Raw genomic sequence first — 22,751 nt, forward strand, 5'->3', positions numbered from 1 at the left:
AGATAAGTACAACTAAATACTTGTTTTTCAAAAGTCTCAAAAGTCTAAGGGAAATGAAAGTAATTATATCTTCAAATGATTTTGGGGTATGTTTCTAATTTCATACTTCTGATGCGATTCAAGATTAAAACTGTATTAAGACATTTGAGACATGCCGCATTGGTATTAAATGAATTTAATTTTGTGTAAAGTGGCTGAAATATTTTCTTCAGCAAACATACCTGCAGATATAAAATCACAACCATAAATCTACAAAAAAGCAAGCTATTGAATGAAATCTGATTGGTTATTTCCCTGCAGTATGGATCTGCTAATAATTTAATTTACTACTTGCTAACAGAAGCCAAAATTTAAATATACATATATATATATATGTGTGTGTATATATCTATCTCTTTAATTTTAAATCATTCATATATATGAACAAGTATACATACACATATATAACAATTGTTCATATGTATAAACAATTTAAATTAAAGAAAGTACATCTGGTGGCCTATTTTCTTCCCCCCCGATTTCTAAAGAACACCATATTCTATTCTCGGCAGTGGAATGTCAATCCACCTTAAGGGTTGTTCAATGAGCATATCTGAGAAACCACTGGTTTAGCCAATGATGTACTTATTGAGGGAGGCCCTAGTGCCACTGTCAAGAGCTTATCCATAGGAGAGATAAGAAGGTACTTGTTTGGTTTGTGAAAAGAAGGAGTAGTGAGGAATAGCAGGTAGCTGCAGGCTGATGACACGTGATGTCCGTATATATGTAGAACCAACACACCCATAATTGCACCCATTTTCCATACCCAAATCCAAAGCCTTTATATCATTAATCCCAGGCAAAAATGGTAAGATTCATGTGTGTTACTATCCCACGGCTTCAAGATGCCTATAAACTCATTTGAGTATGTCTTAGTTTTATCAGTGGAGGACAAACCAGGCTTCTATCACCAAGCCCCATTCCATAACAGGCAAACCAGTCCAAGACTTCTCTGAGTGCAGCAGGAGAGTCTATGGAAGGGGCGCTCACTCCACTGTGATGCCTAAAATGTCTTTGCACAGAGCAAACATTCAACACGTGCTGAGTGAATGAATGAGTGAACCGGCTCATTTCAGGGAAATTCCATTCAACAGGCTGGCATTCCTTCCTACCCATCTTAACTGTTAAGCTTGCCATCAGACAAAAATTTAATTATAAAACGTTAGAGCTAAGGAAATTTTAGAAACTATCTACTCTCCAGAGGTATACAACTTTAATTTCGTGGTAAAAATCACTAGGAGTGATTTAGGAGTCTATCAGACCTCAGTCCAAATTCCACATCTACCATATTTTGGTGAGCAAATAACTACTTCTGAGGCTCTGTTCCATATATGCATTATGGGATATCATAATAATACATACATTAATTGTATGACTATCAGGGGATGAAATGACACAATCCATTTGCCATGGTCGGCTAAGTAATTTGCACCAAGTAAGCACTCAAGACATTAGCCAATATTAATAGCGGAGAGATGAAAACAAAACTCTGGGACTGATGCCTACCCTAGTGGCCTCAGTGGTCATAATGACTTTCTTCCATTCAGCCTGCTCTCTTCTCACTAAGACTAAGGAAGAGAAGATGAACAAATTAGCAATAACAATTTGAAAATGGTTTTATACTCCCTGGATGAATGGAATTATAATAAAATGATTCATGAGTTCTGCAGAAATATGATGAGACTTTAGATCTTTATGTTAGTTCTATACAAAACCAATTTATGGCCCTAAGATGTACCTTCCCACCCAGCCCCATCCTTATCAGGATCAAATATCATTGTAAATGGAAAAGTCAACAACACATAATCAACAAGCTAAGTTACAAGCCAGTGAAGTCTCGGAACTTTGATAGAGAAAATTCAGATTTATCATTATATGTAAAAATAAGATGGGGGGACCTTGAAGATGGCGGAAGAGTAAGACACGGAGATCACCTTCCTCCCCACAGATACACCAGAAATACATCTACACGTGGAACAACTCCTACAGAACACCTACTGAACGCTGGCAGAAGACCTCAGACCTCCCAAAAGGCAAGAAACTCCCCACGTACCTGGGTAGGGCAAAAGAAAAAAAAGAAAAAACAGAGACAAAAGAATAGGGACGGCACCTGCACCAGTGGGAGGGAGCTGTGAAGGAGGAAAAGTTTCCACACACTAGGAAGCCCCTTCGCGGGCGGAGACTGCAGGGGGCGGAGGGGGGAGCTTCGGAGCCGCGGAGGAGTGCACAGCAACGGGTGTGGAGGGCAAAGCGGGGAGATTCCCGCACAGAGGATCGGTGCCGACCGGCACTCACCAGCCCGAGAGGCTTGTCTGCTCACCCGCCGGGGCGGGCGGGGCTGCGAGCTGAGGCCGGAGCGCAAGGAGAGGACTGGGGTTGGCGGCTTGAACACAGCCTGAAGGGGTTAGTGCACCACGGCTAGCTGGGAGGGAGTCCGGGGAAAAGTCTGTACCTGCCGAAGAGGCAAGAGACTTTTTCTTCCCTCTTTGTTTCCTGGTGCGTGAGGAGAGGGGTTTAAGAACGCTGCTTAAAGGAGCTCCAGAGACGGGCGCGAGCCGCGGCTAAAAGCGCGAACCCCAGAGACGGGCGCGAACCGCGGCTAAAAGCGCGGACCCCAGAGACGGGCGCGAGCCGCGGCTGAAAGCGCGGACCCCAGAGACGGGCGCGAGCTGCGGCTGAAAGCGCGGACCCCAGAGACGAGCGAGAGACGATAAGGCTGCTGCTGCTGCCGCCACCGAGGGGCCTGTGTGCGAGCACAGGTCACTCTCCACACCCCTCTTCCGCGGAGCCTGTGCAGCCCGCCACTGCCAGGTTCCCGGGATCCAGGGACAACTTCCCCGGGAGAACGCACAGCGGGCCTCAGGCTGGTGCAAAGTCACGCTGGCCTTTGCCGCCGCAGGCCCGCCCCGCACGCCACGCCGTGCCCCTCCCGCCCAGCCGGCCTGAGTGCGCCAGAGCCCCCGAATCAGCGGCTCCTTTAACCCCGCCCTGTCTGAGCAAAAAACAGACGCCCTCCAGCGACCTACACGCAGTGGCAGGGCCAAATCCAAAGCTGAGCCCCTGGAAGCTGTGAGAACAAAGAAGAGAAAGGGAAATCTCTCCCAGCAGCCTCAGAAGCAGCGGATTAAAGCTCCACAATCAACTTGATATACCCTGCATCTGTGGAATACCTGAATAGACAACCAATCATCCCAAATTAAGGAAGTGGACTTTAGGAGCAAGATCTATGATTTTTTTCCCTTTTCCTCTTTTTGTGAATGTATATGTGTATACTTCTGTGTGAGATCTTGTCTGTTTAGTCTTGCTTCCACCATTTGTCCTAGGGTTCTATCCGTCCATGGTTTTTTTTTTTAATTTTTCTTAATAATCAATTTTAATTTTAATAACGTTATTATACTTTACCTTCTTTCTTTCTTTCTTTCTTTTCTTTCCTTCCTTCCTTCCTTCCCTCCTTTAGACAACGAATCATCCCAAATTGAGGAGGTGGTCTCTGACAGCAAGATTTATGATTTTTCCCCCTTTACCTCTTTTAGTGAGGGTGTATGTGTATGCTTCTGTGTAAGATTTTGTCTGTATAGCTTTGCTTCCAACATTTGTCCTAAGGTGCTATCCGTCCCTTTTTTTTTTCTAAATAAGAATTTTTTAATTCAATAATTTTATTATACTTTATTTTATTTTTACTGTATCTTCCTTCTTTCTGTCTTTTTTCCTTCTTTCCCTCCTTCCTTCCTTCCTCCCTCCCTCCCTCCTTTCTTTCCTTCTTTCCTTCTTTGCTTCTTTCTTTCTTCCTTCCTTCCTTCCTTCCGTCCTTTCCTTCTTTCTTTCCTCATACTTTTACTAATTCCCTCTACTTTTTCTCCCTTTTATTCTGAGCCGTGTGGATGAAAAGCTCTTGGTGCTCCAGCCAGGAGTCAGGGCTCTGCCTCTGAGGTAGGAGAGCCAACTTCAGGACACTGGTCAACAAGAGACCTCCCAGCTCCACATAATATCAAACGGCGAAAATCTCCCAGAGACCTCCATCTTAACACCAGCACCCAGCTTCACTCAACGACCTGCAAGCCACAGTGCTGGACAACCTATGCCAAACAACTAGCAAGACAGGAACAGAACCCCACCCATTAGCAGAGAGGCTGCCTAAAATAATAATAAGGCCACAGACACCCCAAACACACCACCAGACGTGAACCTGCCCACTAGAGAGACAAGATCCAGCCTCATCCACCACAACACAGGCACTAGTCCCCTCCACCAGGAAACCTACACAACCCACTGAACCAACCTTAGCCACTGGGGACAGACATCAAAAACAGCAGGAACTACGAACCTGCAGCCTGTAAAAAGGAGACCCCAAACACAGTAAGATAAGCAAAATGAGAAGACAGAAAACACACAGCAGATAAAGGAGCAAGATAAAAATGCACCAGACCTAACAAATGAAGAGGAAATAGGCAGCTTACCTGAAAAAGAATTCAGAATAATGATAGTAAGGATGATCCGAAATCTTGGAGATAGAATGGACAATAGAATGGACAAAATGCAAGAATCAGTTAACAAGGACCTAGAAGAACTAAAGATGAAACAAGCAACAATGAACAACACAATAAATGAAATTAAAAGTACTCTAGATGGGATCAATAGCAGAATAACTGAGGCAGAAGAATGGATAAGTGACCTGGAAGATAAAATAGTGGAAATAACTACTGCAGAGCAGAATAAAGAAAAAAGAATGAAAAGAAATGAGGACAGTCTCAGAGACCTCTGGGACAACATTAAACGCACCAACATTCAAATTATAGGGGTTCCAGAAGAAGAAGAGAAAAAGAAAGGGACTGAGAAGATATTTGAAGAGATTATAGTTGAAAACTTCCCTAATATGGGAAAGGAAATAGTTAATCAAGTCCAGGAAGCACAGAGAGTCCCATACAGGATAAATACAAGGAGAAATACGCCAAGACACATATTAATCAAACTGTCAAAAATTAAATACAAAGAAAGCATATTAAAAGCAGCAAGGGAAAAACAACAAATAACACATAAGGGAATCCCCATAAGGTTAACAGCTGATCTCTCAGCAGAAACCCTACAAGCCAGAAGGGAGTGGCAGGACATACTGAAAGTGATGAAGGAGAAAAACCTGCAGCCAAGACTACTCTACCCAGCAAGGATCTCATTCAGATTTGATGGAGAAATTAAAACCTTTACAGACAAGCAAAAGCTGAGAGAGTTCAGCACCACCAAACCAGCTTTACAACAAATGCTAAAGGATCTTCTCTAGGCAAGAAACACAAGAGAAGGAAAAGACCTATAATAACGAACCCAAAACAATTTAGAAAATGGGAATAGGAACATACATATCGATAATTACCTTAAATGTAAATGGACTAAATCCTCCCACCAAAAGACACAGATTAGCTGAATGGATACAAAAACAAGACCCATATATATGCTGTCTACAAGAGACCCACTTCAGACCTAGAGACACATACAGACTGAAAGTAAGGGGATGGAAAAAGATATTCCATGCAAATGGAAACCAAAAGAAAGCTGGAGTAGCAATTCTCATATCAGACAAAATAGACTTTAAAATAAGGACTATTAAAAGAGACAACGAAGGACACTACATAATGATCAAGGGATCGATCCAAGAAGAAGATATAACAATTGTAAATATTTATGCACCCAACATAGGAGCACCTCAATACATAAGGCAAATACTAACAGCCATAAAAGGGGAAATCAACAGTAACACATTCAGAGTAGGGGACTTAAACACTCCACTTTCACCTATGGACAGATCATCCAAACTGAAAATAAATAAGGAAACACAAGCTTTAAATGATACATTAAACAAGATGGACTTAATTGATATTTATAGGACACTCCATCCAAAAACAACAGAATACACATTTTTCTCAAGTGCTCATGGAACATTCTCCAGGATAGATCATATCTTGGGTCACAAATCAAGCCTTGGTAAATTTAAGAAAATTGAAATTGTATCAAGTATCTTTTCTGACCACAATGCCATGAGACTGGATTATCAATTACAGGAAAAGATCTGTAAAAAATACAAACACATGGAGGCTAAACAATACACTACTTAATAATGAAGTGATCACTGAAGAAATCAAAGAGGAAATAAAAAAATACCTAGAAACAAATGACAATGGAGACACAACGACCCAAAACCTGTGGGATGCAGCAAAAGCAGTTCTAAGGGGGACGTTTATAGCAATACAAGCCCACCTTAAGAAGCAGGAAACATCTCGAATAAACAACCTAACCTTGCACCTCAAGCAATTAGAGAAAGAAGAACAAAAAAACCCCAAAGCTAGCAGAAGGAAAGAAATCATAAAAATCAGATCAGAAATAAATGAAGGAAACAATAGCAAAGATCAATAAAACTAAAAGCTGGTTCTTTGAGAAGATAAACAAAATAGATAAACCACTAGCCAGACTCATCAAGAAAAAAAGGGAGAAGACTCAAATCAATAGAATTAGAAATGAAAAACGAGAGGTAACAACTGACACTGCAGAAATAAAAGAGATCATGAGAGATTACTACAAGCAACTCTATGCCAATAAAATGGACAATCTGGAAGAAATGGACAAATTCTTAGAAATGCACAACCTGCCAAGACTGAATCAGGAAGAAATAGAAAATATGAACAGACTAATCACAAGCACTGAAATTGAAACTGTGATTAAAAATCTTCCAACAAAGAAAAGCCCAGGACCAGATGGCTTCACAGGCGAATTCTATCAAACATTTAGAGAAGAGCTAACACCTATCCTTCTCAAACTCTTCCAAAATATAGCAGAGGGAGGAACACTCCCAAACTCCTTCTACGAGGCCACCATCACCTTGATAGCAAAACCAGACAAGGATGTCACAAAGAAAGAAAACTACAGGCCAATATCACTGATGAGCATAGATGCAAAAATCCTCAACAAAATACTAGCAAACAGAATCCAACAGCACATTCAAAGGATCATACACCATGATCAAGTGGGGTTTATTCCAGGAATGCAAGGATTCTTCAATAAATGCAAATCTATCAATGTGATAAACCATATTAACAAATTGAAGAAGAAAAACCACATGATCATCTCAATAGATGCAGAGAAAGCTTTTGACAAAATTCAACACCCATTTATGATAAAAACCCTGCAGAAAGTAGGCATAGAGGGAACTTTCCTCAACATAATAAAGGCCATATATGACAAGCCCATAGCAAACATCATCCTCAATGGTGAAAAACTGAAAGCATTTCCACTAAGATCAGGAACAAGACAAGGTTGCCCACTCTCACCACTCTTATTCAACATAGTTTTGGAAGTTTTAGCCACAGCAATCAGAGAAGAAAAGGAAATAAAAGGAATCCGAATTGGAAAAGAAGAAGTAAAGCTGTCACTGTTTGCAGATGACATGATCCTATACATAGAGAATCCTAAAGATGCTACCAGAAAACTACTAGAACTAATCAATGAATTTGGTAAAGTGGCAGGATACAAAATTAATGCACAGAAATCTCTGGCATTCCTATATACTAATGATGAAAAATCTGAAAGTGAAATCAAGAAAACACTCCCATTTACCATTGCAACAAAAAGAATAAAATATCTAGGAAGAAACCTACCTAAAGAGACAAAAGACCTGTATGCAGAAAATTATAAGACACTGATGAAAGAAATTAAAGATGATACAAATAGATGGAGAGATATACCATGTTCTTGGATTGGAAGAATCAACATTGTGAAAATGACTCTACAACCCAAAGCAATCTATAGATTCAATGCAATCCCTATCAAACTACCACTGGCATTTTTCACAGAACTAGAACAAAAAATTTCACAATTTGTATGGAAACACAAAAGACCCCGAAGAGCCAAAGCAATCTTGAGAACAAAAAAAGGAACTGGAGGAATCAGGCTCCCTGACTTCAGACTATACTACAAAGCTACAGTTATCAAGACGGTATGGTACTGGCACAAAAACAGAAAGATAGATCAATGGAACAGGATAGAAAGCCCAGAGATAAACCCACGCACATATGGACACCTTATCTTTGATAAAGGTGGCAGGAATGTACAGTGGAGAAAGGACAGCCTCTCCAATAAGTGGTGCTGGGAAAACTGGACAGGTACATGTAAAAGTATGAGATTAGATCACTCCCTAACACCATACACAAAAATAAGCTCAAAATGGATTAAAGACCTAAATATAAGGCCAGAAACTATCAAACTCTTAGAGGAAAACATAGGCAGAACACTCTATGACATAAATCACAGCAAGATCCTTTCTGACCCACCTCCTAGAGTAATGGAAATAAAAACAAAAATAAACAAATGGGACCTAATGAAACTTCAAAGCTTTTGCACAGCAAAGGAAACCATAAACAAGACCAAAAGACAACTCTCAGAATGGGAGAAAATATTTGCAAATGAAGCAACCGACAAAGGATTAATCTCCAAAATTTACAAGCAGCTCATGCAGCTCAATAACAAAAAAACAAACAACCCAATCCAAAAATGGGCAGAAGACCTAAATAGACATTTCTCCAAAGAAGATATACAGACTGCCAAAAAACACATGAAAGAATGCTCAACATCATTAATCATTAGAGAAATGCAAATCAAAACTACAATGAGATATCATCCCACACCAGTCAGAATGGCCATCATCAAAAAATCTAGAAACAATAAATGCTGGAGAGGGTGTGGAGAAAACGGAACACTCTTGCACTGCTGGTGGGAATGTGAATTGGTTCAGCCACTATGGAGAACAGTATGGAGGTTCCTTAAAAAGCTACAAATAGAACTAGCATATGACCCAGCAATCCCACTACTGGGCATATACCCTGAGAAAACCGAAATTCAAAAAGAGTCATGTACCAAAATGTTCATTGCAGCTCTATTTACAATAGCCCGGAGATGGAAACAACCTAAGTGCCCATCATCGGATGAATGGATAAAGAAGATGTGGCACATATATACAATGGAATATTACTCAGCCATAAAAAGAAACGAAATTGAGCTATTTGTATTGAGGTGGATAGACCTAGAGTCTGTCATACAGAGTGAAGTAAGTCAGAAAGAAAAAGACAAATACCGTATGCTAACACATATATATGGAATTTAAGAAAAAAAAAATGTCATGAAGAACCTAGGGGTAAGGCAGGAATAAAGATGCAGACCTCCTAGAGAACGGACTTGAGGTTATGGGGAGGGGGAAGGGTGAGCTGTGACAGGGCGAGAGAGAGTCATGGACATATACACACTAACAAACGTAGTAAGGTAGATAGCTAGTGGGAAGCAGCCGCATGGCACAGGGATATTGGCTTGGTGCTTTGTGACAGCCTGGAGGGGTGGGATAGGGAGGGTGGGAGGGAGGGAGATGCAAGAGGGAAGAGATATAGGAACATATGTATATGTATAACTGATTCACTTTGTTATAAAGCAGAAACTAACACACCATTGTAAAGCAATTATACCCCAATAAAGATGTTAAAAAAAAATAATAAGATGATATGAAGAACTCAATCTAAAAAATATTACCTGGAGATCTATAATCTCTACAATAGTGCTATAAAAAGTAAAGAGCTAGAAATCTATTTAGATGGTTTTCCTTGTAAGAAAGCACTTTCTGTATAACTTTTAATGTACTATTGATGAGAACAATTCAACAAGAGTCAAATAAATATCTGCAGATGTCCTACGAGAAGAAAAGAACAGAGTTAGATGTGACAGGGGATAACTGGACTTCAGGATGAGTAAGACCCTATACTTGACCTCAATAAATTAACATGAAATACAGTGGATGAGTCATGTACAGAATGTCAGAATTCTAAAAGGCCAAGCTAAGTACCAAAAGGAACACGTGGGGACTCTTAAGAAGGAAATAAAATATTGGTTAGTTGATTACGAAAAGGCAGAAGGGAGTAGGTTCCCTTTGGCTGCTCTTTGAAGAGATCACTTCCTTTCCCCCCTAGTCCTGAGGCTAGGGTGGCATGGGCAATAGAGGAATGTGGGGACTGAGAATCATTTCTACTCTCACCAGAGTGGCTGGAAGCAGATTTTCTTACCAGGATGTAGTAGTATGCTAATATTTAAGGGTTCTTGAGGTCAGAGAGAAGGGTTTGAATACTCCGGCTCCATCTCTTGCTGTGGGTCAAGTTTCTTACCTTTCCAACACCTCGGCGTCTTTATCTGAAAATTGGGGACGATGATAATGTCTCCCACCTGAGTGTGAGAACTATATGATACAGTGCATACGCAGGGCTAAGTTTGGTGCCTGGCAAACAGAAAGTGTGCAGTACGACAGGCGAGTGTAGTGACAATAAAGGCAAAGATGACGGGGGTAGTGCCGGTGTTGCTTCTGCCCCCAGAACGGGCTCTGACTGGGAGAGAGTTAAAGCACCTTTGGGTTCATGAGGGTTTATATATAAGCAACGGTTGATCAATGTGAGCGGGTTGTCCAAATGATTATGTGCAATCTAAGAAAAAAATGGGCCTCGGATCTGCTCAGCTACTTAATAATATTAGCAGCGGGAGTAGTCAAAGAAGCTAAATTTTATTACGTGTTTATATGCCAAACAACGTGCTGAACGTTTTAAAAGGATTTACTCACTTATTACAACGAGGCTATACGCTAGGTCCTGATAATGTTATTCGTCTCTTTCAGATGTTGACTGTGCCTCAGACGGGTTACAAAAGCACCTAAGATCCCCTTGTCAGTACATGACGGAAATGAGTTCAAATCCAGCCTTGTCTGACTTGTTCTTAATCACTAAGGTATGAAATTAAGCATGTTGCCCTTTGCCTGATTCTCCTTCTGAGGCCTGAATATTTCACTTAGCTCTCTGAGTGCAGAAGAGAGAAAATTCTCTCTCCTTGACGCAACTTGGCATCAATATCCAACTCCCCTTCTCAAAATGGGTTGCTTCAACGAGCAGCAATGAATGCCGGGTCGTGGACCAGTCACCTTGATGACTAAGAGTCAGACACTAGGGAAAGAAAATGCTCTGTGACAAACCTACCCTTGTACAGAAACAAGACAGAAATGGAGGGACAGGGCAGAAGATAATGGAATAAGGCATAGGAAAAATAGCACATGGCATCGTGACAGTAATAATAATAATAGTAGTAGTAGTAGTAATAGTAATAATAATAGACTTCACTATGCTCTAGGCATTGTATTAAGTGCTTGGTGTAAGTGACTTCATTTTAACATTGAAAACAAGTCTATGGGGATGAAATATTATTAACATCATTTTATAGGCAAGAGTATTGAGGTTCAGGTAATCAGGTAAATTGCCCAAGCTCATATGGTTAGCAAGTGGAAAGCAGAGATTTGAACCAGCACCTACACTCCTAACCATTATGCTATAACCATTATGCTGAAGACATAAGAATTCCAATGGTCTTTCCCCATAACCCACTCCTGCACTCCAGACTTAAATAGTCCAAGATCAAGAGAGAGCAAGCTTGGAGTTGCCACTCTTCAGTGAGTGTCAATCATTTCAAAACAATGTATTTGCTAACAAGATGCAGTTCCTGTGATAATCTTCTCAACCAGCTATCAAGAAACAGGAAGCAAAGATTCAAGTAACAGTATGTTCCTACTTACGAGGAAGGTGGGACAGCACAGTTGACACTGGGCTTAACTGTTCTGGAAAACGTGGTCCCAGTAGGCATACACGCTGGTACATTTTCCCCACCTACCAAATACAAAAGAAGTATTTCATTTCCATGTTGCTCTTCAAAGTTCCACCTCATTCGTGCCTGTCATTCATCCTCTGGCCTCTTCCTGTCTCCATTTCTGTACAGAAAGGTGCTGAGTCTCTGCTCTCGGATACGAAAAGGGTGTGTTAGGAGAGGGAGCCATGGTACCTCGATGTCTTTTTTTTTTCATCTTAATTCTATTATGCCAACTCCACTGAACTTAATTAGAGTGAATACAGAATTACACAATTACCCTCTGTTCTATTCTTCAGATGTTATATTTTGATAAAATTTACGACATGCTGCTCTCCCCTTGAACACCAGATGAACACTAGAAATGGATGTGTGTTGACATAAAATCTGTTATAATTACAATTGAAGTATAGCTTACATAATGATAGTGTTAACATAAAATTATAGATGTGTAGAGACAACGTGGTCATGCATTTTTTAGTATAAGTACATGCTTAGACCAATATCTGTTAGCGGAATGAAGATGGAAGAGAATTTTGGTTAAGCCACAAAGGCTGTTTAAGGAGTTGCAGATAGCTAAGGGGAACTCAAAGACCAGTAAGATAATATTTCCCCTGCCTGCCATGTTTGCAATTGCAAAGTGAAGGGAAGATGTGAAAGTAAGTACCCCTATGGAAATTACAAGACAAGTACATTTTTTTCTTTGAGTACCTGGGTAAATGCTTAAATTCTAATGTATATCAGTGATGCAAATTTTCAACTGAGTTTGATAAATCATAAAATAATAATTATACATATATGTATATAAAACTGCATGGAACTAGGCAGTTCAGAATTACTTCTAATTAAAGAGGTACCCTATGACAACTAACTTAAACCTTACAAAATACGGTTCCAAGTACCCTATCAGAGTGAAAAGCAGGAGACTGAAAGGTTTAGTGTAAATGTTTGTAGTCATGGTGTCTTAACTAAAACTGCTGTGTCACAAATACTATTAAAATAATTGTGACATTTTATTCACTTTTACTGCAAACAACAAAACAAACTATAGGTATTTTTTCATTTCAGGTAATTATTTTAGCTAACAGTTATTAAATGTTTTGGGAAGACACAGTGCTAATTGCATTACTTCATTTTACCTTTAAAATAGCGCTTCCATGTAATTATTCTTAATATCTCCATTGTATTAAAGTGTATCTCTAGTTTAGACCTTTCTTCAGAACTGCAGACTTGTGTATCCAACTGTGTACTCAGCATCTCTACTTGGACGTCACGAAAACATCTCAAATCTTATACCTCCAAAACTGGTCTTTAATCCCCCAAACATGCTCTACCCCAAACTTTTTCCATCTTAGGTGACAGTAACCACACCTTTCCAGTTCCCCAGGCCCTACATCTCGAATTCACCCTTGACCCCCTCTTCCTTTCCATTCTTGCATTCAATCTACCACGAAATGCTGTCACAACCTTCCCAATGTGCCACTTCTGAGAATTACCAGCCGCTAGCAGCCTGGTGCAGGCCACCAACATAGACCTCGAGGATCCTGTAGTCACCTCCCAAGATTCTCCCTGACTCCACTCTCTCCCCACATCCTCAAGACCACAGATAGAGTTATGCTTTTCAAACAAGAGACAGTTCATGCCACACCTCGGCTAAAATCCTGCCCCTGGCTGCCTACATTTAGAGTAAAAGACACAATGCATGTGATGGCCTCCCAGGACTTACCCAATCCATCCCATCACATATCCGACCTCCAGCCCTCCTGCTGTCTCTTCCTTCCCACTGACTAAGTCAGCCAGGGTGGCCTCCTTGATATTCCTCCAAGCTGCCCGGCATATTTCTGCCTTAGAGTTTTGGGACTGGTTATTCTTGCTCCCAGGGAGTGGTCTCCCCATCATACATTCTGACAACTCCCTCACTTCAAGTCTTTGCTCAAATGTCAACTTATAAAATCCACCCTGACTACCCTATTTAAAATCAGAACCTACCTGTACACTCCTCCAGCACTCCCAACCCAAGCCTCTTCAGTGAGCTTCACATCCTTTTCCTTATCCCGTAGCGCCCATCAACCTGTGACAAAGCATAGAATTTATTTATAACATCTGTTTCCACATGAGAGCGTAAGGAGGGAGAAAGCATGCAAGAAGGAGCACGCAGGCAAAGGCTCTTGTCTAAGTTATTCATTGATACGTCCAAGCATAGAGAACAGGAAGATGCTTGATAAATAGTCCTGAAAAAGATACAGATGAGGAAACTAGTAGTAAAGCTCAGAAAGTTTAAGTAACTTCCTCAAGGTTCTAGAGCTAGAAGAGGGTCACAGTAGAATTCACACTTGGGGATGTCGAACTTCAAATCTCTTAGCCTCTCTGCTATCTTTTTTTTTTTTTTTTTTCTTCTTTGCGGTACGCGGGCTTCTCACTGTTGCAGCCTCTCCCGTTGTGGAGCACAGGCTCCGGACGCACAGGCTCAGCAGCCATGGCTCACAGGCCCAGCCGCTCCGTGGCATGTGGGATCTTCCCGGATCGGGTCACGAACTCTCAACCACTGCGCCACCAGGGAAGCCCCTCCCTGCTATCTTAAGTCCATGCAATTCAGGATTTGTTTTAATCAGTGCCATGGAAATTCTCACTCCACTGAATAGGATCACTAAAGTGTTCTCTGTCTAGATTTATATATATATTTTCCATTTAAACAAAGGAAACAGAAGAGGGGAATTCATCATGGGTTCTTCCGGTAGTTTTACAGCAATGTTAGCAATAATGACATTTAAGTAATAGTGATATTTAATGATAGCATAATAATAATAAAATAATAGCTCTTAAATGTATTGAAGACGAATCGCATGCTAAATTCAGTGCTAAAATATTTCCATGTATATTTTGTGCAAAATCCTTATGAACATTCTATCAGATGAGCTTGATGTGTAACTCCACCAGGCATACTTCTCTTATTCCGCTTTCAAAGATAAGGAAATTGATGAGAAGTGTGGTAACCGTTTGATCAAGATGAGACTGGTAATAAGTTGCGAGTATGAATTTAAATTCAGGTCTAACTCCAGAATTTGATTCTCAATCCATACATGAAAATTCTCATAATTCCTTTGATAAGGGTATGTTCTCTCCTGGAAAACATCCCCCATTATGTCTGCCTGTGCTCATACCTTCAGGACACAGTCAAGTTTGAAACATGATAAAAATGTTTAAATAGTGTGCTTTAATAAATGGAAATATCTTCATCTAAACAATAACACAAAAAGGCAGGCTGAGCCCTTTGAAGTGGCTTCGTTGCTATCTTCCATCCAGAACAAGAGAAGGAATCAACAGCTGCAGAGTAAAGAAAGCATGAAACCCAGAGATGGAGGATTCTGTAAATGACCAATTACAAGACTATTAAGCCACACTTTCATAGCAAGAGGCAAAATATTCCATTAAACTGAAAATTCTTCTACCCCTCACTCCAAGGCCCACACAAACATTAATGTTGCATTTATTAGGATGTATTTCCTGTGCTCTATCAACTTGACTTTCAGCAACTGTATTAATACAGTCCTTTCGCTTTGCACATATATCTGAATGATGGATTCCATTACTGGAGTTTTGTAGAAAGAGTGGAGTGAATGAAGTAAAGTTTGGGAAGAGCCATCATAATCCATAATGATGGGCACTGAATCAGGACAAGAAGAAACCTCTCTTCTCATTTATTTGAATGAAAATTCTACTATATATTTATTGCCTCTGTACAGGGCCATCTGTTGAATAATGGAAAACAAGCATCTTTCATTTGGAGGTAGGATTTGTGTGCTCAAGTTTCGATGGGCCTGCAGAACTAATCTTGTTTTAGAAATGAAATAAAATGTAATTTCTTACTGTAAGTAGATGTGGTTAAGCAACTGGCAACTTTGATGTCTTTAAATCACTGCAGTTTCGGGGTAGGCAAATAATTATTTCAAGCACTTCTTTATTGGTGCAACAATTGAGCAGTGTACATAGTGGTCAACAACCTGGGCATTGTCAGACGACTCTAAGTTTGAATCTAGACTTTGCCACTCACCAGCTATGTGACTTTCAGCTATGAGAATCATTCTTCAGCTTTACACTGTGGATTATTATATGCCCTTTGCAGAACTACTGTAAGAACTAAATGTATATGGGCACAGTGGCTCATAGTAAGGGCTCAAATTAGTACTGTGGTCACTACTAGTAGTACTGAAAAGAAATTAGAACTTCTATTCTCATAAAGTGGGATATGTGTCCCTTTATCATTGTAATTTCATATCATTTTACTTGTGACCTTATAATTTAATAGCTTGATCCAAGAAACATTTAGCAGTAAATATAATTGAAAGAAGATTACCTGTCAAACATGAAATACTGTAGTATCAAGTGTGCTGGCACAATACTCTTCTCAGATAATTAACCTGTAAAAATATGTTATTGTCTTCTTTTTAATTGAGCACATTGAACATATATATTTACTGTGCCAATTGGCGAAAGGTCCATTAATTAATCAGTCTAACTACATGTTGCATAAACGTCTTCTAAACATAATCGTATATGTATTTTATTTGTTGGGAAAATGTGTTTGAGATTGTTCTTTTCTGCCTATTTAAAGTAAAAGAGGATGAGAAGTAGAGTTAGGCTTAATGTACTTTGTACTCCATTATGCCATGAAAATGCTTCTGTGCCCTGGAGACAACAACAAAAGATTTGCTTTAATGACAAGAATCAAGTATGCTCTAAAGCTTCCAGGTAGGAGGCATATAGGTTGCAGTTTATATCAGAAGTCTTTGCTCTCTCTCTCAACTGCGTCTAGATGGGAAAGATGTGGTCACAAGTTCTTCAAGGTGATATAGTAAATGTTGGAAAAGAGGGGGGTAGGAGGCAGAGTTTTGAATATCTCAAACCTGAGCTAGAAGGATTTTATTTAAAGAAAATAGCGGATATGATTTTTCACTTAAGGAATGCCAGTCAGCAAACCTGACATTAATGTAGGAAATTAGCTCTTTTAGCTATGATGCTTTCAAATGCACATGGCTGAAAACAAATTCAAAATAGTCAAAGGAAATTTAAAAACAAAAACCAAACAACAACAACCTCAACAAACAAGTACTAGAAATTCAGGGATGCAGCCAGATACAGTTGGATCTGGAAGTTCCAGAGTATCAGCAGGGTTCCAGCTCTCTCTCCATCGCTCAGCCCTGCTTACCTCTGCAAGACTTTATTTTACAGAAAGTCTCTCCTTGTGCTGGATGGTCACTGGGAGTCCCAGAGTCATATCTCCCCAGCTTAGAAATTCCAGAGAGAAAAGACAATTCTTCCATTTTGCTCTGAGACAAAAGTCCTGGGGAGGAGTCTGATAGACTTAGCCGAGGTCAGATGCCTACCCATGAGCCAATCACCTGCTTTACTGGAGTTCAGTCCCTGGGCGACTCATCCCCGGGGCCCGTGAGGAGGCAGGATGGCATTATCTGGCAGTTCTCCAAGAAAAGCCTGCTGTTTTTTTAAGATGAAAGGGGAGAGGACATGGTTAATGAAACCTGTATCTGCTTCTGTAAAATCCACAGAATCTTACTCCCTGCCCTGTGTCGATGACCATGCAGTAAGCTGACCCAGGAGGTCATTTTTCCCACAACAGTCTTTACATATATGACTAAGGAACACACTGGTAAAAGAATATGGGAGAAAGTCTGAGTATGACAAGTCAGCTAGACTGATATTAACTAAAAAAGCTGTGTGAAAATATCCTTAAAAAGTTGCCCCCAACTCACTCAAAGTCCAAAGTTGGAGCTGGAAATACAATGTCATGGAGTTCGGATAAGAACAGGTTTTCTCCAAGCTGAACTATGACACAGAGATTAGAGACTTCCAGAAACTATACTTTTTCAAAGAAAAAACATCACATGAGAAAAATGAGGCCTAGAAAAATTAAATGACTTAAGCTAATTAATGGCAGGACTGAGACTAGAGTATACTTTGTGTAATTGGCTATGGTCTTTTTTTTGTTTTGTTTTGCTTTTGTTATCACTTCAGAACGAGACAAACTTAAAGAAAGGAAACACAACCAAAACTCAGTGGTTGGAAAAGAGATGGATGTGAACGCCCACTTGTTTCTTACGTATAAAGTTACCCCTCGCAGTGTTTTGGAGGAGAAAACGCTGGCTCTTCCCAACGTTGGTTACATACACAAAGATTCCAAAGACAAGACAAGTGCTTTGCAAACAAAGTAACTAGAACCAGCTCAGGTTTCCCCGCGCCGGGTCCTACGTTCCACGGTCAGAACCACCAACTGTATCCCCCCGGGTAACAAGGTGATTCAGAAAAGCTGGCGTCTTCAGAGAAGGGAGAAAACTTAGCCGGGAAGAGAGGAGAAAACTTGCTCAGCTTCTTGCTGGGGTCTGAAACGATCCCAACAGAGTCCTTAAACCCCTCAGGTTTCCCCAATCAAGCACCCTCGCCTCCAACCTGGGCCACCCCAGATCTGACTATCAGACGACAGAAGTCTGCGGACGCACGGAGAGCTGACCACCCCACGAGAGGAACCTACGCGCGGCCGCACCCACTCACCCGCCGCTCCCCGGGAAACGGGAGACGACCCCGGGGTCCAAGTCCTGGGCGTGGCCGACTCGCCCCTCTCCGGGCCCGGCTCCAGCTCACCTCGGCGCGGCCCGCCTGGGCGCCGCCATCTTGACCACGAAGGGGGCCTCGCGCCGGAGGCCCCTGAGCGGGCGCCCTGAGCGGAGCCGGAGCGCCGGGGAGGCCCAGGTCGGCGCCCTACGTCCCCCGCGCGCTCGCGCCCCGTCCACGAGCGACGAGAGTCCCGCACGCAGCGCCCGACCCAGGCTTCCGCGGAACCGGCGCCCCGCGCAGCCCGCACCGCGGCTCAGGCGGCGCCGAGGGCGGCCCGGGCGGAAGAGCGGGCGCAGGGCACGCGCTCGGTAACCTGGCAACGCGGAGCGACCCGGCGTCCCCGGCGAACGCCAGCCCTCTACCGCGAGGAAGCACGGACCCCCGCACCAGCCGCCCAGCCCGCGCCGCCCCTCGGTCGCTCCGCCCGCCGCTGCCCGCTTGCTATGGTCTTTTAAATCCATGATACAACGTCTATATGTAACAAATCTGTTAAACCCTAAATGTTTATGATATTCAAGTAATCCATTATCTCAATTATTCTTGAAGGTAAAACATCCAAAGACTTCTTAATTGTATGGGTATGCATACATAAAATACACGTGGAGGTAACTTCAAATATAGTATGTGCCTGTCTCTATTCCTTCCCTCTCCGCTCTTTTAAAAAATGCCCCTTTAAAAATTGCCCACTCACCATCTGTTAGGTAAATTTGCTGAAACACAGTTAATGTGGAGACAGAAATTGTTATAGAGACTATTCCAAATGGCACTGACACCTGTATTTATGAAATTTTTAAAAGGGTAACTTAGAGTTGTTTTTTTAAAAAAAAAAAAATCCCACTATAGTAACACCACATCATCCTAGGTGCCCAGTTCTATCCAATTACATAAGATGGAGAGAGAGAGAGAGAGAGAGAGGAGAAAGAGAAAGAAGAAAGGAAGAAAACCAAGTACTTATGTATAAAATGTTGCTGCCAAAGTTTGAGATTATACTCAAGCATCAATGAACAGAAGGAAAACACAAATTTACAAATGTATTTCATTTATGGTATGAGGGACACAGGTTTAGATTTGCAACACGCTCCCACAAGGGTCAAATTGACCACTTTTTTCTATCTAGTTGCTCTTGAGAGAACAAAACAATTGAAACAGATGCCATTCAATTCCAAGTCTATAGCTTAGACCATGTCACTGCACATGAAATATTGTTCATTCAGAATCAGCACACAGCAAGAGTAATTTATACTCTCAGAGTGTTTGCTCTCAAGTCAATAGCAGAGAAGCCTTGAATAAAAACGTTCCCATTACTTTCCATTGTAATAGATCTTACTTATAGCCCATGAAACAGTGGTCAGAGGAGATTTATTCTTTGGACACCATATTATATAATCTCTCCACTTTAAGCCATCCCCCACTCGGCGATTATTTTTTAAATATGTTACTCGTAGTCAATATTAATTTACATTTAATCTTTCTTAGCATTAGGAGAGTATTATTTTGTACAGGCTCAGAAACAAATCTCCCGAAATTCCTCCCTGATGCTCCCTTCAGGCTGAAAATGCATTGCAGGGTGGCTGCAGTGACTTAATTCTAGTTGGCAGAGCCCTGGCCACACACTAATTTCATTAGCCTCAAACTCCTGGATTTGAAAGATCCACTGAATATGATTCCTGTCCTCTGACATGTCACTTACTAACCAATTCAGTGTGCATACAGAGGAGAGAAAGGACTTGCTCAGCTCTGGCCCACCGGCAGGCAGATGAGAATTCCCAGTCAGAGACACTGTTTACATCTGAGTGGTCATTCTTGCCCGGGTCCTCATTTTCAGGAAGGAACTTCAATCCAGGCTTTGCTGGCAGCTGCAGCATTTGTTACATCCATTACTAGCTCCTTGTTCCTTCCTGCCCCCCAGTGCTTAGCATCCCCCATTTCAGTCACTAAGTCTTCCTTCCCCCAGCCTAGAAGCTTACCTCACCATAAATTTTTATCTCAAATGATAGGTTTGGCACATTTCCCCACAGCAACCCACAGGGACTGGGGAAAAGAAAACTCAAATCTCTGGAGAGCTAAGAATTCAACCATTTAGAGGAGTTTCTTTTATACAGGACAGTCTTCATTGAGCTGAACCCTGCAATCCCAGAGAAGATTCACCTACCCGTTCTTTTCCTCTTTCCCTAAAGTGACTGTGTCTTTGAACAAGGGGTCTGTGTTCCACTATTCTCTCTATTCATTTTGCAGGTTTACAGAGGCTGGGAAACTGGGGGCTGGACTTACATGCCAGGAGCTTCTAAGATCACACGCAAAAATAAGGCTACTGGAAGAGATTGTTGGAATCTATCTCTGTATATTTGAACATGGGCAGTGGTTAACCAGGATGCTCACACCAAGCTTATATCCAGCTTGCAGCACAAGCTACAAGTTGGTGCATCCCTCCTACTACCAGCCTCTTCTCAATAAATGCAGGTGAAAACTGGGGGCTCTTTTCCCTCAGCTGTTCAATCCAACATGAATAGCTGCAATTTGCAAATTAGAGGAAAATGACAGTGTTTTCTCTGAATGGTTTTGGTCCCAACGCACACTGCTAATGCTGGCATTCAGTTCCTTTCCTTCCCAGCCCAGGGAAGGGGGGAACTAACCATAAGGCAAGCGTTCTCTTTTCTTGCAAGTGCCTCAGATCCACACACCGGAGAAGGAATCAGCTCCCCCTGGAATCTTTTTCAGCAAACACAATCCTTCAGCTAGTCTGCAAGCTCTCTCTTGACTTTAAGATTTCACTCTTTTTGCGACAGGCAGGCCCATCTGCAAGCTCCCAAGCTCCAAGTGAAGGCGCCAAAATAATTTTTTAAATGTCAAACAGCAAATGTGCCTTCAACCCCCAGAGCTCCAGTAAAAATACTGTGAGTTGCCCCTGTGGTTCTCAGGTGACCTCTGGCCTCATCCTCCCTGCAGCGCTGCCTCCTCAGGTTCTCTAGTTTAAGCTCAGAGGTAAAGGAATTGCTTCTGCGTTTTGCTTACGACAACCCAGGCTCTTCCTGAAAGCATTACCTCAAAGTGAAGGCTGCCCAGAAGCACTTTTGGCCTTGCAAACATCTAGAGGTGGCATACTCAACAGGTGCTAGGGATGCTCAGAGGCTCAGAGGGGCCATACCAGGCTGCAGCTTTAGACAGGCACCCCTCCTTCTGGCACAAACACAAACTTCATACCCCTGGGTGCTGATGTAGTGACAGCTTGAATCTCACAAGGAGTCCCCTCCAGAAACCCAACATGCTTCAGGAAAGGCACTTGAGAGGGAGCCGACTTTTTAGCTACGGGGAGCATAAGGGTCAGCCAGAACATCTGGAGAAGGGACTAACTGAGCTTGGGTCCTACCAGGCAGGGAGAGAGCTGTGCATTAGGAAAGGATCACTTCAAGACAGAGATGAACAAAAAACTTGGAGATAGGGGTAGAGAAGGAAAAGAGAGGCAGAAATTGAAAGGGAGACCATAAAAACAGAGAGACAAAAAAAAAAAAAAAAAGCAGGGAGAAAGAGACACAAGGAGAGAGACACACAGGAAGAAAGACAGAGAAACAAGAGAACCCATAGTCACGCAGACCCTGAAACTCAATTTCTTCATCCAGAAGCCATCCATCTATACCCAGGGCGGCACAGGAGCCGTGGGGCCGAGGCTGCGGGAACAGGCCGTGAGAGAGCACTGCAGCACCGCCCACCGCTCAGCGGGCCCGATCCGCCGTCCTCGCATCTTCCGCCGTTGCCCGCCTGCACCCGGAGCTAGAGGACCGCCCGGCCTTGCTCAGCGCACCCTACTGCCTCCCTCCAGGCGCCTTCTTGTCTGGCTCTGAGAATCGTCCTCAAAACCCAGGACTGGGGTTGGGGGCTGCGTTAGGGAGGTCGTGGGAAAGGATGGGCACAGGGTGGGTGCAGAAAAAGCGACTGTGTCTCGCAGTTAGCATGAGCTCACCTCCGGGCTCTGAGCTGGCAGGAGTAGAAAGCTGATCGCCCGGCTCCTGCCAGTGGCCGGATCGCAAAGGCAGTTTAGACGGTGCAAACAACTGCCCAGAGCAAATCACCTGGGGGCACGTCTGCGGGTGGCTTCTCCCCGCTTGAGGACAGTCCCCACGCCTTCCGCCCCATGCCCTCGCAGAGATAGGTGACAGGTCGGGAAATCCAACCCGAGCGAAATGGGCAATTCACGTCCAAAGGTAGGTGAAGACCTAGCCTTCGGTTTAAGAACTGCCTCCCTAAGCTCTTCTCGAAATTTTCCAAGGCAGCTGCAGCTTGTCGGGCGGCTTGGGGCAGGGAAGCTGGGGAGTTGAGAAATGCCTAGTTTCTAGGCGTCTTCTCATCTTTCATATTCTTTGCGCCTAAGTGGCTCTCACAGGAGCCCGGCA

General features: G+C 42.4%; 1 protein-coding gene across 1 annotated transcript in view; it reads right to left on the minus strand.

The window, feature by feature from the left end:
* LOC141276833 (uncharacterized) overlaps positions 1-22,751 on the minus strand; it is a 41,038-nt gene that overhangs the window by 16,817 nt on the left and 1,470 nt on the right. The window contains exons 2-3 of the mRNA XM_073794248.1: positions 13,726-13,807; positions 11,669-11,759 (exon numbers count right to left, since the gene is read on the minus strand). Of these exons, the coding sequence (XP_073650349.1) occupies positions 13,772-13,807 (36 nt within the window). The 3' untranslated portion in view covers positions 11,669-11,759; positions 13,726-13,771. The remainder of the gene's footprint in view (positions 1-11,668; positions 11,760-13,725; positions 13,808-22,751) is intronic.

Source organism: Tursiops truncatus, chromosome 17 (genome assembly GCF_011762595.2).
Source record: "Tursiops truncatus isolate mTurTru1 chromosome 17, mTurTru1.mat.Y, whole genome shotgun sequence".
NCBI lineage: Eukaryota > Metazoa > Chordata > Mammalia > Artiodactyla > Delphinidae > Tursiops > Tursiops truncatus.